The sequence below is a fragment of the Sphaeroforma arctica genome, assembly GCF_001186125.1.
Source record: "Sphaeroforma arctica JP610 unplaced genomic scaffold supercont1.606, whole genome shotgun sequence".
NCBI lineage: Eukaryota > Ichthyosporea > Ichthyophonida > Sphaeroforma > Sphaeroforma arctica.
Genome location: NW_014039952.1, coordinates 34,478 through 48,817, shown reverse-complemented (window position 1 = coordinate 48,817; position 14,340 = coordinate 34,478). Strand labels below are relative to the sequence as shown.

The following is a 14,340-nucleotide window of genomic DNA, read 5'->3' as shown; positions in this document are numbered from 1 at the left end:
TTGATTTAAACTTGTGTATATGTCTATATACACATATACATTATATATGTACATACATACGGAGATAGAGGTGTAAGTAAGGCGCTATCTCGGGATTACATGTCAGTTTATTGTTTCATGCTGCAGTTCTAGGTTTTTCTATTGCTTTGCATATCAGAGTGGTGATATGTTCAGCGAATGCCATGGAAGTCTAAATCGGAGGAGCTGCTTTTAAATTTCGTATCGCATCCAATGACTGCCAATAATTCAGACCGATTGCATATCAATTGTCTTTCTTTTTATGTGCACAATTACGTAGTTTCTGCGCTATACGGGTAGCATATATTTTCATTCTAGGCTTCTTTTGTAGGTATCCGTCTTTATGTGTCATCGTTTATGGCAGAGAGCCAACACACTGTGCAGTTCTCATCTCTGTGGGCTCGTCGTGGTGGCGCACGTATACCAACTCGTGTCCTGGAGTTAGGTCAATCTTGTGTAGATTGTTACAATCGTATAGACTATGGTCGCAAAATAGTAGTCACGGGCTGGTATATTTCAATTTGTGTTATGAGCAGTAAATTTAATCGAGTGGTACATATAGTAGACTACGTGCTATAAATAATAGAGCTCGTAGCTTTCAGCAAACGAAGTCTTTGCCTTTCTCGATCGGAATCCAAGCTGTGTTGGCTATCGCTTATTCTACGGGGCATTAGTCTAAAAGAACCATGAATCGCTGAGATATTCATATTTTCACTTTAAACTTGCAGATTAGAAATTCAGAGAAAAAGAATGCAATACAGCGCGTACAGGACATAACGAACTGCGACGAGAAAGTTGCAATGACTTGTCTCAAGACTACGAACTGGAAAGTGGAGCGGGCCATAGACCATTTCTTTGCTGCTGGATACCCCGCTGCTAAAACAAGGTGTGTCTACTGATATCTTCTCTCTCGCTGTATAGCAAATAATACCTGCGTTGAGTCCTGTGCAAACCTCTTGTGGCGCTAGTTGCGCTGAGACTGCAACATCGTTGTTGCATACGAAGAGTATCAAGGCCTGACATTCTGTTAATATTACAAATTCATCCTTGCAGCATAAATGAGAAGGCTGGCAAAGCATTATTCGACAAATATGCAGGTATGATTCTGTCGTATTAACGATTCGATTTGGTTCATTCAATTGAGGCATGTTACGCATTCGCCTAGCTCACAGAACATAACACTTGCTGCGATGTTTTTATTAGAGACGATTAGAGAAGTTGTTGTCAGTCGACTCATAGGCCCTCTCTCTGCTTCATCGCAGATAAAGAATCAAAGACTATCGACATTGAGGGTATCCAACAGATAAGTGCTGACTTGGGGTTCGAAACAAGTGATATTCGGATACTTATACTAGCCTGGAAGTGCGAATGTGCGGAGCAGGGTATCATCACACAAGCCGAATTCATGAAGGGGCTCGTGGCATTAAAGTAAGTTGGAAGTACCACGTGAATGTGCGGTAGATTGCGTTGGTCAGGTTCGGAGATGTATTAACGAGTGGAAAAGCTCTGTTCACTCATCCCTTTTATTGGTTGTAGAGCAAATTATAGATATTCTATACGTTCTTCAAACCGATGCACGGTCGGATTTACCAGTATGCTATTACTCTTTGACTTGCTGAACCCAGACTTTTGATTCTTCACAATTTCAGTGCAACCACCGTCGACAAAATCGCTGCTGCACTCACCGAACTTAATGAGAAGATGGGCACCTTGTCGGAAATGAAAGAACTGTACCACTACACATTTACATTCGCTAAGGCTGAGAAGGGTCACAAGAACCTAGAAACACCCGTGGCGGTGGCCTATTGGCAGCTAATATTAGGCGACGGTAAAGTTCCGTGGTTGGATTCGTGGATAGAGTTCTTAGATGAATGCAATCGAAGAGTCATCTCCAAGGATACATGGAATTTGCTGCTGGACTTCTGCATATCTGTGAAGCCGGACTTTTCGAACTATGATCCGGAAGGTGAGTAATTTGCGGAAACGATGTATCTCGAGAACTTTTACCAATAAGTAGATTTCAAAAGTTCTGCGTGCAATGTTTCAAAATTCTAACTTTATTTTTGGGATCTGTCCTCTTCAAAATCAGGTGCTTGGCCCGTTCTAATAGATGAATTTATAGAATTCGCCAGGAAATAAAATAAAACTCGTTTAATGAACACGTAGTTCTCTTTGTTGGGAGTATCCTGCCAACTTCTTACCAGTGGAGCGGACGGGCACGATTTAGATTATGCATACCTCAAACCTAGAACGCATTCAATTGCGATTTCGAGCAGTATGCTTGTCGCAGCTCGCGAATTAGTTACTTAGCTGTGTTGGAGGGGGCTGCAATCGACACCAATACGGTGGAATGCATCAACTGCCACAATTTTAGACCAGTTTGATTCTGGAGCCTGCAGTGCTGGAGTGGCGTGCAATGCCAGACCGGCTTACACAATAGCACCTGTAATACTCATAAGGCTGCAGTATGCTAGTCTGTAGTGGATAGCTCAATATTTCTCTTGTTTCTCCGGATCAACAACCTCATCTTGCCAGCTTCGAGCAAGAATATGACTGGAGGGCACGGCTGGAGAGCACTCCTGCCTCTGTATTATGCGAATGACACCATCTTGAATGTAGTTAGGTCAATGCATGTATCGCCATATTGATTTCACGTCTGCCGACAGGATTGAGGTTACATCATCGACTCATTCGTCCCAGATTCTCGGAGCATTTAGCAGCGCCACCAACTCTCCTTTTCGCAGTTTGCTGACGAACTTTATATTCCTGGCCTTAAGAGCCGCCTTGAGCTGAGGAATAGTCAGTTTGGCTACATCCACCCCAGGCAGTGTTAGCGGGTCCGTATTCTCATCAATCCCGGATTCGATAAGGCCATCTATTTTTCGAATTTGTGACGATGAGTACTCGAGTCAGGTGCGGGTCAAGCGTAAGAGGCACGAGCCCAATCCTGGTGTATGTCATTTATCGTGCTAATCAGAGTTTTAACGCTGAACCACGCAGAAGCACCCATACATCGCTTCATGTGGTGCATGGTGGAGCATAATTTTCGACGTGTACAATATTTCACCCCGTATCACTTACGAGACCAGCAGATATCGACTACAAAACTTCCCTACATATGTAGAATATATACAATACGGTGTCACCTGCTGTTTCTCGGTTTGGGGGGAATGGTTGCTTGCAGTGCGTGATCACTGGGGGGCCTTTTGCTTTGCGCTTCAGCGGCTGCATTGGCTCTGCGCATCAAATTAACGACAAACTATACTTAGTCGCAAACTCTCTTTTTTGACGGAAGTGTAATCTCGTCTCGACGATGGTATGAGAGCCGTTTCCAATCAATGTTGCTATGGCGTAGAAAGCTGCAAGCACAATCTAAGATCGCAAACTTACTTAGGTGTATGAGCACAGGCGGGACTTCAATATGCTCGGGAGACTGTAAATGGCAAGAGAGCAAAACATGAAAGTTCAAACTTGTCAGTACGAACTATAGAACGACGTAATCGTGTTAAATCCGGCAGATTGGATCGATGGCAACCACGAGACATCACACTTTGTACGTGCTAGTGCAGAATTGTTTTAAAAAACACCACATGACAACCGGAGACATACCGATTCGATGCGGGTCAAGACTGCGGTGCCAAGCAACTGATATTGACGAGGTTTTAGACAAAGTTGTATGATGAGCAAGAGTTATTGACAGCTTAGACACCCAACCAAACGCCTTTACATACGGCTAAACCTCAAAAAGAGTTTTGCTTAAAATATACTGACAATTTACCCCTTCGTTGTACCGCGCTTTGGTAGTGGGTCTGGCGGCTGTTCCTGCATTGTATACTGTTTTAAGTGAGCATCATCAATGTCAGTAGGGAAATTTGTGAGGAGAGGCCGTCGAAACAGGCTACAGGGGCCGTACGACGTTACGTCCCGCGTTGCAATTTTTGTAAGTAAACCGAGGCATTCAATGCCACATACCTGCCGATTTCGTTGGAAGAGATACGCCAATTTCGGCTACTGGGTTGGTGTTGAACTTAAGTGTGCCCCCATTCGGGAGGTTTACAGGCCTTTGTTTCTTGGGCGCTTGCATTGTCTTGGGTGTTGGCACTAGCTTCTGTCGGCGCGGTATCTCATGTTCTGAAAATGCGTGTAGACACGTTGTTCTGATCAGTGGCGCACTACAAGTTGCTGGTTAGAACGATATCTACCTACTGAATCTGTAGCGCTGTGGGATATGTGCCGCCTTATTACCTGTCAATGGCGGAAGGGTACAGCCGTCGTCCACATCGGGAACGGTCCACCCCGAATGGGCAGCCTTCAAGTTCAGAGGATCTTTTAGGGAGGCTTAATACCATTCAGCGTGCCAATGTAGAAGAATGGCATTAATTCCCAGTTCAATATGGTCCAGCGCAGTTGTCTAGACTCTGGCGGTTGTGAGTGCATGCAGAGCCCACTCTATTGGAATGCGCGCCACAACGACCAACGAATGTGAACACAACCATCAAAGTCACCTGCAGGGGTAAAGCATGCGTTGTATGCCAGCGAAGTGGTGCCGATGGCTGAGTTGCCGTCGAAGTTCAGGGGAGTCTGGCTCGGCCCCTGGTGTGATCAGCATTTTATTGGGGATTGATGTAGCCCGTGTTTGAGTGTGCAGTAGATACGGCCATACTGATAACGTTCTACCGAGTCCAAATTAATATAGCATATGAACGATAACGAATCCATACTCCTGTTGTCTCGTCGATCTCTGTGAAGTCCAGAACACAGCCTAGAATGACTATTTCTTTCAGCTGCGCAACGAAATGCTGTATTGGGTGAGATGATATTAGTGAACAGCCTTGGAGCAGGATTATGGAAGCAGTTTGTATAATGCTAGGTGGATATCCAGAGCGTTCAGTCACATAGCTCAAAGGGATAGGGATAGGAGTACTACGAACAATACGCCAAGAACTGATCTATGTTGACTGTTACCAGGGGTTCAAGCTCAAAAATACGCATATGCTAGACGCTCACCTGTGCGATCTTATTCGCTGCTCGCACAGGCCGAATGAGACTGAGCTCTTGGGTCTGAATGCACTCAATTGGATAGCACACCGGGTTCTTTGGAAATCCAGGAAAAACAACTTCAACGTACGCCTGTCGAACCACCATTTGATTAGTCCACGGGATTTCACGCTCAATGTAAATCCATGTTGGCTCTTAGAAGGTTATTGCATACGGCAAAGGCGCACGTCAGGAGTACGTCACCGCTAGTAGACATTCAACACGAGAGTGACAATCACACAGCCAAATAATGTTTCGAGAAAGTTTGACCTGTATGTTAAGCTACTAAGGTAGTCTCGTCTTCTGAAGGAACTTTGAGAGTTGATGCCGAGAAACCTGCGAAATCGGCGCACAACAATACCTTCGGAGTCGCATCACTCAGTTCGTATCCGTAGTTCGTACGCCAGTAGTTTCGATACTCGGTGTATGTTTTCAGGAAGCACTCAGGCGGACAATCCTGGCAGGTTCCAAAATTTGATCAGCAGAAAGATATCAGATTGGATTCTCGCAGGTACATTCTATATATCCGTTATACGGTCTACGCTTGCACACAACCCAAGAAGTTAACCGGTGTTAGCTATAATGAGCGCACCTTGGTTAGCCTGATGATTGTGGCCATGGTCATATTCGGCAGCACGTAAACCTTTGTGTTTTCGAGCAGTTGCGCCGATAGGTTGCCAGTGAGTTTGAAGACATTCATCTTAGTTTGGTTGTTGATTATATCCTCGAGCTGAAGAATACAAGGTATGGCTATAGGTCAGTATTACCTGCACTAACATCACATATTGATTACGAAATGCAGCATAATCCATCATTCGGCGTTGAGCGGTTTCATCTAATGTATTTTTGATGACACACAATTAGAAGGCGCGCAGGATTATTCAATCGCGCATAGTGTGAATTGTAGTGAATAGGTTCTATCGCGAAGCATAGGTATTCCGTTTTACTGTTCTGCATGCCTGTGCAATTACCTTGGCGGGAAGGAATATGTTGGCTGATACTTGCACCTCGCAAGCAACCCGTTGATCCGCCCCAATTGACACGTCCATTGCTAAATGAAAGAGGGTAGCGCGTTCTTTAATGTCCAAGAATAGTGCAGGTTGGCCGCAACCACAGAACTATCGCACATCAAAGAACTTCAAGCGACCAAGAACAAGGCTGTGCGCATCCGAGGAATACCAAGCTGAACTCTGATGCGGACTTACAGACGCAGATGTGCTTGCCGCCTTCTAGTATCTGGGGGCTCGCGAAGTGCTGGAGTGTCGAAGGCAATTGATACTTAGTAGACGCCATAGGAGTCCAAAAGAATCTGTGGCGAAGTTCAAGAACTTTGACTTGTTTGCCCAGAGACATGCATAGCCTTAACGGCACTCACCTTCTTCCCCACGATGATCCAACTAGTTGTCGGCAAACTAAATCGCGCGAACTCGCGTGGTCTTCTATGTTGCTGTGGTATGAGTACGAATAGAAATTTCAAACGAACCCTCTAACAAGCGCATGGCTAGAAAGTTGGCCTTTACGGCAAGCATGAAAGATTCGATTGCCATAATGTGACAAAATCATAGCCCTACGTAGCAAAAATGAAACTCGCGTGAGGCTATCGCATAGGACGCATGTAATACTACCAACGAACAAAGAACAAAGAATGGGTCTGAGCGTGAAATTAGTACTTTGTATATTTATCCGGATTCCACCTGCAGCCACCTTCAGATTGTGACCACCGAGCAGTATACTGACAGGATTGAATTTTAGAGGTGACAGAATAACCAGAACTGACAGAAAGGACTTATGAAGGGTTGCAGGTCGCCGACACAGCGATGTATAAAGGAACTGCAACTATTCCAGACACTGTTGTATGATTCGAGCCGAGGCAAACACACTGTGGAAAGTGGCAGCCGACTTGCGCCAAAAATCTTTGTCGATTCCATGAGTATCTTGATTAGAGAGATCACTACAAATCAGCTGCAGACATCGTGTATTTTATTATTTACGCTTTCGTGAGTTTTTTTACCTTCACACAGATACTGTACGTGCGTCCCTGAGTGTCGTCCGGCGTAGTCATAGGCACCATATCTTTACGCTTGACTATGTCTTCCAAGCAGGTACCGCTCAATATGAATGGTTTTCCGTCTACATAAATTGAACCACGTGAATAAATTCTGCACCGATACAAGCTTCTCGGCGGAACGCCGCCCTGTGTCCTACACAGCCTATGCATAACAACAAGCTACAAGGACACTTCAAGGATGTTTTCTCCGTGATCCAGTCACAATTTGGACTTGATATGAAGAAGAACTAGTTGCCTTACATCATGTCAGTCAGCGGTACGTCATTCAATGTGAGTAGCTACTTGTTTGCGAACAATAAAAACGGTTCAAATGGTGCATACGGACAGCACAGCGCATGGAGTATAACAGTATGAATGCTTCTGGAATGAATATCTAGTGTGCCTCAACTAACCAAATTTATGCCTATAAGCGAGATTAAGACCAAATCCGGGCCTAAATGATACAGCTAGTACACATATTTAGCCTTGGCATGGTTGCACCGTAAACGTCTGTACCGGAACACGCACGAAAGTACGCGCAATCAAGTAATCAGTGAGATCCAATGCATACTTTCGCCTGGAACGGGGAGCTGCCCATCGAATTCGGCATCGTGCAGTTGCTCGTTGAACAGCATTGCACTAGCTAGTTTCCGTTGCATACACGTAATAAACTAAGTGAGAGTGACACGTAAGTTCAATTCCTTGTCTCTATTTATGTATATTCACCTCTCACACTATGAGAGAGAGAAAGACCAGTCTCCGACTCACTGAGTCACCGGTCCCTTTTGATATTTATTCAAAAATTGAAATTGGAATGCCCGCCTTTTCCTAATCTTTCTCCTTGACCTAATTAACCGTTGCGCGGTAAGCCGATTTTGGATCTACACCGGTAAATTCACAGGGAGATTATGCCTTTTAAATTAATTTAGGCCTTTAGGAGTCTAGATCAAAATTGGCTTTTAATTCTGGGGGCTTGTTGATATGTGGGAATTGAGACGTATGTCAATACGTGTATTAATCTTTTATTTGAAGCAAACAATATCGATATATACATTTATCGCTTTTCGTCTAGAGTCGAGTTTGTGTAACGTGTATGTGTGTAAACATTGGAAAAGCAGTACAGTGCGCGCGTGTCTAAGAAAGCAAGAAATAGTAAGAAGATACAAACAGTGCATCTATACAGATTTCGCCCACCTATACACAATAAATATTACGACGGGTCGAGCTTCCGAGACATGACACCATAATAGTACAATCACAGAACTAATCCCCAAAATTCTTAAACTGCCGCCATGAATGAAGCAGAGATAGTTCTCGCCGACAACAGCACTATAGCCAATGTAATAGAGGCGCCTTTCTCCTCTGGACGACTTTTGTATGATCTTTCCATCGTCGGTCTCTCACAGGCCCTCTTCTTCGGAATGGGCTGGGTCTATTTCATGAGGTTCCTGTTTCGCGACTTCGAGGTAGGTTGTTTCGTTTAAATTTGGGTCGTGTTACATCATTCATATATATATATATATATATATATATTCAGATGCGCTGAAGAGTGCTGGATCTAGATAGCATGTCTGCTCTGATGTTTTTTCTGGTATGCTGCAAGTGTGGTCATAACTGCTTGTTTTTCATTTAATGAGAAATATCAGGCGGTTGATACACGTGTATAAGATGTCCACGCGCTTTTGGTTGTCAAACAGACCGGCAAGCAAAGGAATTGGTGCCTACAGATGGAGACGGGTATATATATTGAATAAATTGTGTGTTGTATACAAACACGGTTTTGTTCATGTACAGGTGCACCGCATTGTTTTCTAATGAAATATTTGTATATATGTTTTGCACCCTGTATCGCGCACCTAGTATATTCGTGTACCACGTGTTGATCGAGTATGGTACTGAATATATAAATCTATTTCGAGATAAGGATAAGACATATTGTATTATATCACTATTCAGTACAGCTCAGATACAGGTACACAATCATCGGATAGAGCTAGTTTGGCGTCTGAGTGTGAAAACGTATAACACATTTTAACAATCCCTGATCATGGAGCTAGATAACACTTTGAAAGAAGCCACCTACCTATGCTATGATTAAACACTCGTATTACTTTTAAAATTTCATCGGTGATTGAGATACACGACTGTAGGTTTATATCGAAGCCACATGCGTAATAGGGAACTGGATGATTTGTGCAGTCTTTCTGTTAATGAGGTCATATTTGATATACCATTCCGGTGACGATGCCCTACATGCACAGGTTCAATATGACTACGGTGAAATTGTATCTGTAAATCTCCCCGCTTATAAATACAATGACACACATGTGCAAATCTTAGAAAACTGAAAAATATTGTTCATCAGTCATCAAACGCGTGCAACGGTATCGATTATTCAACGACAATGCTTGACGCATTTTATACGCATGAACGAGTATAGCTCACCTAGCTGCTCAGGTACAAGCTTGATAGGGTTTGAAGACCACTAGACTAGTAGTACTCTCGTGTCGTCAAATGTAGATTCAAAATCGGTTCGAGATACACACTCACTCGGTGCGACGAGCCACAATTGGGCTCATAGTACGGATCGTCCGACTGTGTTCACAAGTTGACATGCCAATCGTATAGTCTCAACGCCCAAACATATAATGGTGTCCCGGAACTTCTCTCTGGACTGCTGAAGCGCTGCGAACTCGTGCATATAACTTCTAACTACGCGATTTGTGAACAATAGAGATTTGAGTTTGAACTCATGTACGTACTTCACACTTGTGTACCAGGTGAGGAACGGGGCGGTGCAGCTGACATTCTGCGGTGTGTTCTCGCTGTCCTGCACTATGTTCGAGCTGATCATCTTTGAGATTGCCGACATCACCGATCGGTCGTCTCGGTATATGGTGTGGCGCTTCACCATTGTTGCTATGCTGACCATGCTCGTGGCCATTATTCCCATCTACACGTTCTTGCTCCTGCTACATAACATGAGGATAGGTATGTCTTTTCTCTAGATTGGGCTGCTTTTCAATTTGACTGTCCTCCCATTTGTTTGAATTTAACACGGAGTTAAGTACAAGGTATGCTACTGCCAGCTATGTCATTGAACTCACCAATTTGCATCTTTACTTGATTCTCAGGCGCTCGCTCGCGCGCCGCCTTGTTCCTTGCTGGTGTAATGTGGATGGCATATCTTTACATGTTCTGGAAACTGGGAGACCCTTTTCCTATGCTGAGTGCTGATCATGGTATGTAGATGAACACACCGTATCTGTGCAGTGCCCCCCATCACAGAATACGGAATTACAGTTAGATTCAACTAATCAATATAGATACAGTAACGTGCATTCCAAGAATAAGCACCCCGATGTCTACCCTGATGTCTCCACGAAGTCATGGGTAAAGCACTACTTTCAAAATCAGTCACCGCTACAACTCAAGCAACGTTTATAATGCTGGTCTGCAGGGTTTCTGTCCATTGAGCAAGGCATGAGTCGGATAGGGGTTGTAGGCGTAACCCTTATGGCTGTACTATCTGGCTTCGGTGCTGTGAATTTTCCCTTCAGCAACATGCACATGTTCATCAAACCAGTTAATGATGCTGAGGTAAGATGATGGTGCCATTCCTTCCATCCCTTTATGTGTGTTGATGTTCTGAGACATTTAGTATGCATTTGTACACCAAGAACAGTGCACTCATATCTGAACTGCTCGCTGATTTTTGGTATGCAGGTGAGAGCTTGGGAAAAAAGGCTCCTGCAAAACTACCATCTAATCGCGAAGAAAAAGAGGCAAGTTGCGCGCTTGAAGAAGGAGGCTAGACTAGAAAATGGAGCCCAGCAGCAGGTATCAGGTTTTGGCTATTTGATCAGATGTTTGTCTGTATTTATGATATTTGTGCTCTAATTTTTGTTGTGTGTTTGAAAGCAGGCTCCTTTTGTATAGCTATGCAATGCGTATTGAGTATTTATCTGGTCTCAATCACGATGCAGCAGCAGATGGGATTCATGCAACGAGCGTACGAGTCCTTCAGCAGGACATTTGGCAACTCTGGCGAACAAATTCGTCGATTACAACAGGATATTGTTCCGTTGGAGGAGCTGTGTAGGCAAATGTACATCGAGCTCCTGGAAATGCGCGATGGGCAGGTATACACGGGCAATGCAAATTCACTCAAAAATGTTATTCGGCGTATTTTTTTTTGGAAACACTCCGATTTCTGGTCTATGCTCAATTAATTTCAATATATCTTCGTTCCGTTGCAGGTTCGAAACAGGTTTTCCAAAACAATACTAGGGCGGCTTTTCAATATTCAAGGCCTCTTTTTCTCCGTTTATTGCGTCACCAAGATTGTTATGGTATGTCTCTTCCGCGCAGAAAATATACTTGTATTCCAATTCCTGCGGCTGTTTTCTTCTTGGCAATTGAATCGAAAATCGAATCCGCTTTCTGATTCCCCTTAGCTGTTCAATTGTCATAAGATGGTTTTGATTTTTGAATCCGGCTTTATCGGTGATGTACCTATTTACAGATTTTTTAAGCAAATGCCTCTCCGAATTAACACAGGCCACCATTAACATCATCTTCAACCGCGTGGGTAAAGTAGACCCCATCACACGCGGGTTTGAGATTGCAGTACAATGGCTGGGACTTCAAATCGATGTTCCGTTCTGGTCGCAACAGATATCCTTCATATGTGTCGGTATAATTATCGTGGCATCCATTAGAGGATTGCTGATTCAGCTGACGAAGGTATCCTTGGACTTTACAAAGCTCTACATGTGCCACCTGTCTTGTGTGATTACTATCGGTTAACCTAGTCGAGTCAGATCACCATTTCAACCCTCATTTCTCGCATAGATCATGTACTCAACCACTGGTTTTGAACAAAAACTTTCCTTGCATTTGCTCTTCTTTCTTATACAACGTGTCAGGTATTCTATGCGGTCGCCAGTAGTAATTCGGCTTCAGTAATTGTGCTATGCCTGGCTCAAGTTATGGGCACCTATTTCTGTGCCATGGTGATACTGATGCGAATGAATATGCCCCTGGAGTACAGGTATGCCGCACCGACTGTTGTGAAGAGATTTAGAAACGTCTTTGCTGTTATCACGACTTTAAACTAAGAATCCGGTTCGGGTTCTCATATTAATATGTATATATATATATCATCCAACCACAGGATCATCATTACGGAAGTACTGGGAGATATACACTTTGAGTTCTACCATAGGTGGTTTGATGTGATTTTCCTCATGTCTTCGCTGATGTCCATAGCCTTTATGTACTTCACCTGGCATGTGAACACCGACGGATACCCGGCCAAGTGAACGCTGGACGTACACTTGTTTACCCAAATGAAAGGTTGGGTTAATACTTATTAGGTATATCGTACGTCTATTTGCCCCAGACATACTGATGAACACCCGACCAAACCCAGGGGTATACCAGCTGTGGGTAAAACTTCACTTTCAATCGCATTGTGATCTAGCTTTAGTATCAGAGCTCGAAAGGCGTTGTACTATGTTGTACTATGTAGCCGGAAATCGACTTTTCAGAGATGAAGAAACGTAGCGCACACCGTGGCACTTCTGCCCGGGAGAGTATAGGGAAGATATCGCGAATTATTAGCACCGGTATACATCCGGGTGTCCGCCGAATTGGTGATGAGCTGGCTCAGTGCAAGTTAATCCGACCACACCACAGGATTGTGTGCTTAGGCATACATCTGAGAGTGGAGGGAGTGCTTGGTATTGCAGCTGATTCTGAGGAGAATTGATGTGCTACACTAGACTCCTTCTTGTGATCTGGTCGGATCATGCCGGATTGAGATTTCGAGGTTTATTTGCGAAACGTTCAGCCAGGCGTTTATTTTCTAAACGAGCCTAGACATAGCGGTGTTCTAAACCGTTCAACTTAGATGACGGAATTTTCGCGGCTGTGTATGTGCGGCCGCGGGAATGGCTCAGGTATACGACTGTGCTGTTAGAAGTAGACACAGGGGAGATCGGTCTGTACTGAAGCACCAACACACACTAACTGTTGATAAGTGTGTTCTAAGAAATGGGCCCAAAGTAACTACAGGAGGGTGAGTATTGATTTTCATAAGGGAAGTATTGGGTAGGGCGATCTACTCGTCCATCCATGGTCTACTCCCGCTCTTGGAGGTCGCAACCTCTGTTGTCGCAACCTCTGTTGTCTCGGCTGAAGTAGATCTCTCAGTGGTTTGGTATTCTCCACACGTCGCTTTGGTCTGATATAGACCAGCAAATAGTAGTGCACACGTTGACGCTTCTGGCTTAAATTGCTGGCCCAACCAGAGCATGTCACTTTAACTCGACATAACGTCCCACATCCTTAGGAGAATCGAGTGTAGAAAGCTTGCATTTAGTATTCGAAGGTGCTTTATTGAAAACTCAGTACGCATATTCTAGATATAGTTAAGAAACACATACCCACTCGAGTCTAATCAAATTTATCGTGTAACATAAAATATGTACCCCTGAGTAACCGATTTTTTTCATAGCCCTCTGATTGTTTTTACTTTTTAGACATAGCCTTCTAATGTTTTATTTTAAAAGGCTATGTTTTTTTTGGGTGTATGTCATAGCCTCCTAAAAAGAACACGGAGGCTATCCGCTATGTGTCTTGTGTTTTCAGTTTTGTGCTTTTGTTTTTTTTACATAAAAACAACATCGGGGGATTGGTTGAAAAAAAGCGAAGACAAAAAGCAGCAACCTGAATATGGAAATCAACCGTTTTGGCGGGCAATCTTTCCTGACACGTCACACGTGTCACGTGTGGCGATGTGAGTTTCTTTTCTTTGATGTGTCATCAAATATTCCAAATGTGTCACACGGCAGTATATAAAATAATAAATATTAATGCAGCAATGGTTGTTCGAGGAGGCTATGGATTGGTGATGTAAACAACTGATATCTCTACTAGAGAGAGAGAGAAGGGAGACAAATATTATATACTATACGCGGGTACTACTGCTGACGTGATACAAGTTAGCCATTTAGCCTGTGTGTATAATAGATGTATTCAGTGTATACAGTTGATTAAAATTAAGCTCCCACTCTACGCGGTAATGTGGAAGCTATTGCTAAAGGTGCCGGGGCCGTACGCATCCACACACCTGGGTCGTTCGTTGCACTTAAAGGCTGTTGTCAATGCACGTATACCGGTATCACACATACTGATTAATACACGGAGTGACTTTACAGTACGAGGTTACAATA

At 43.8% G+C, this 14,340-nt stretch overlaps 3 protein-coding genes across 3 annotated transcripts; 2 read left to right on the top strand and 1 right to left on the bottom strand.

The window, feature by feature from the left end:
- Positions 1-818: 818 nt before the first annotated feature.
- On the top strand, positions 819-1,992 carry SARC_07553 (hypothetical protein; the record flags this gene model as incomplete). The annotated part of the gene is made up of 4 exons (XM_014298510.1): positions 819-904; positions 1,072-1,115; positions 1,281-1,446; positions 1,644-1,992. 4 exons carry the CDS (start codon positions 819-821, stop codon positions 1,990-1,992), a joined length of 645 nt encoding a protein of 214 aa, XP_014153985.1.
- Positions 1,993-2,705: 713 nt separating this feature from the next.
- On the bottom strand, positions 2,706-7,126 carry SARC_07552 (hypothetical protein; the record flags this gene model as incomplete). Its single annotated transcript, XM_014298509.1, has 13 exons — positions 2,706-2,893; positions 3,409-3,451; positions 3,797-3,852; positions 3,991-4,149; positions 4,264-4,327; positions 4,740-4,817; positions 5,026-5,148; positions 5,417-5,512; positions 5,648-5,785; positions 6,027-6,106; positions 6,261-6,309; positions 6,431-6,502; positions 7,067-7,126. The coding sequence occupies 13 exons, from the start codon at positions 7,124-7,126 to the stop codon at positions 2,706-2,708; spliced, it is 1,206 nt and encodes a 401-aa protein (XP_014153984.1).
- Positions 7,127-8,190: 1,064 nt separating this feature from the next.
- On the top strand, positions 8,191-13,609 carry SARC_07551 (hypothetical protein). The gene is made up of 9 exons (XM_014298508.1): positions 8,191-8,568; positions 9,883-10,093; positions 10,237-10,344; positions 10,563-10,702; positions 10,829-10,942; positions 11,089-11,244; positions 11,362-11,454; positions 11,663-11,848; positions 12,031-13,609. The coding sequence occupies exons 1-9, from the start codon at positions 8,395-8,397 to the stop codon at positions 12,220-12,222; spliced, it is 1,374 nt and encodes a 457-aa protein (XP_014153983.1). The 5' UTR covers positions 8,191-8,394; the 3' UTR covers positions 12,223-13,609.
- The last annotated feature ends 731 nt before the right edge of the window (positions 13,610-14,340 follow it).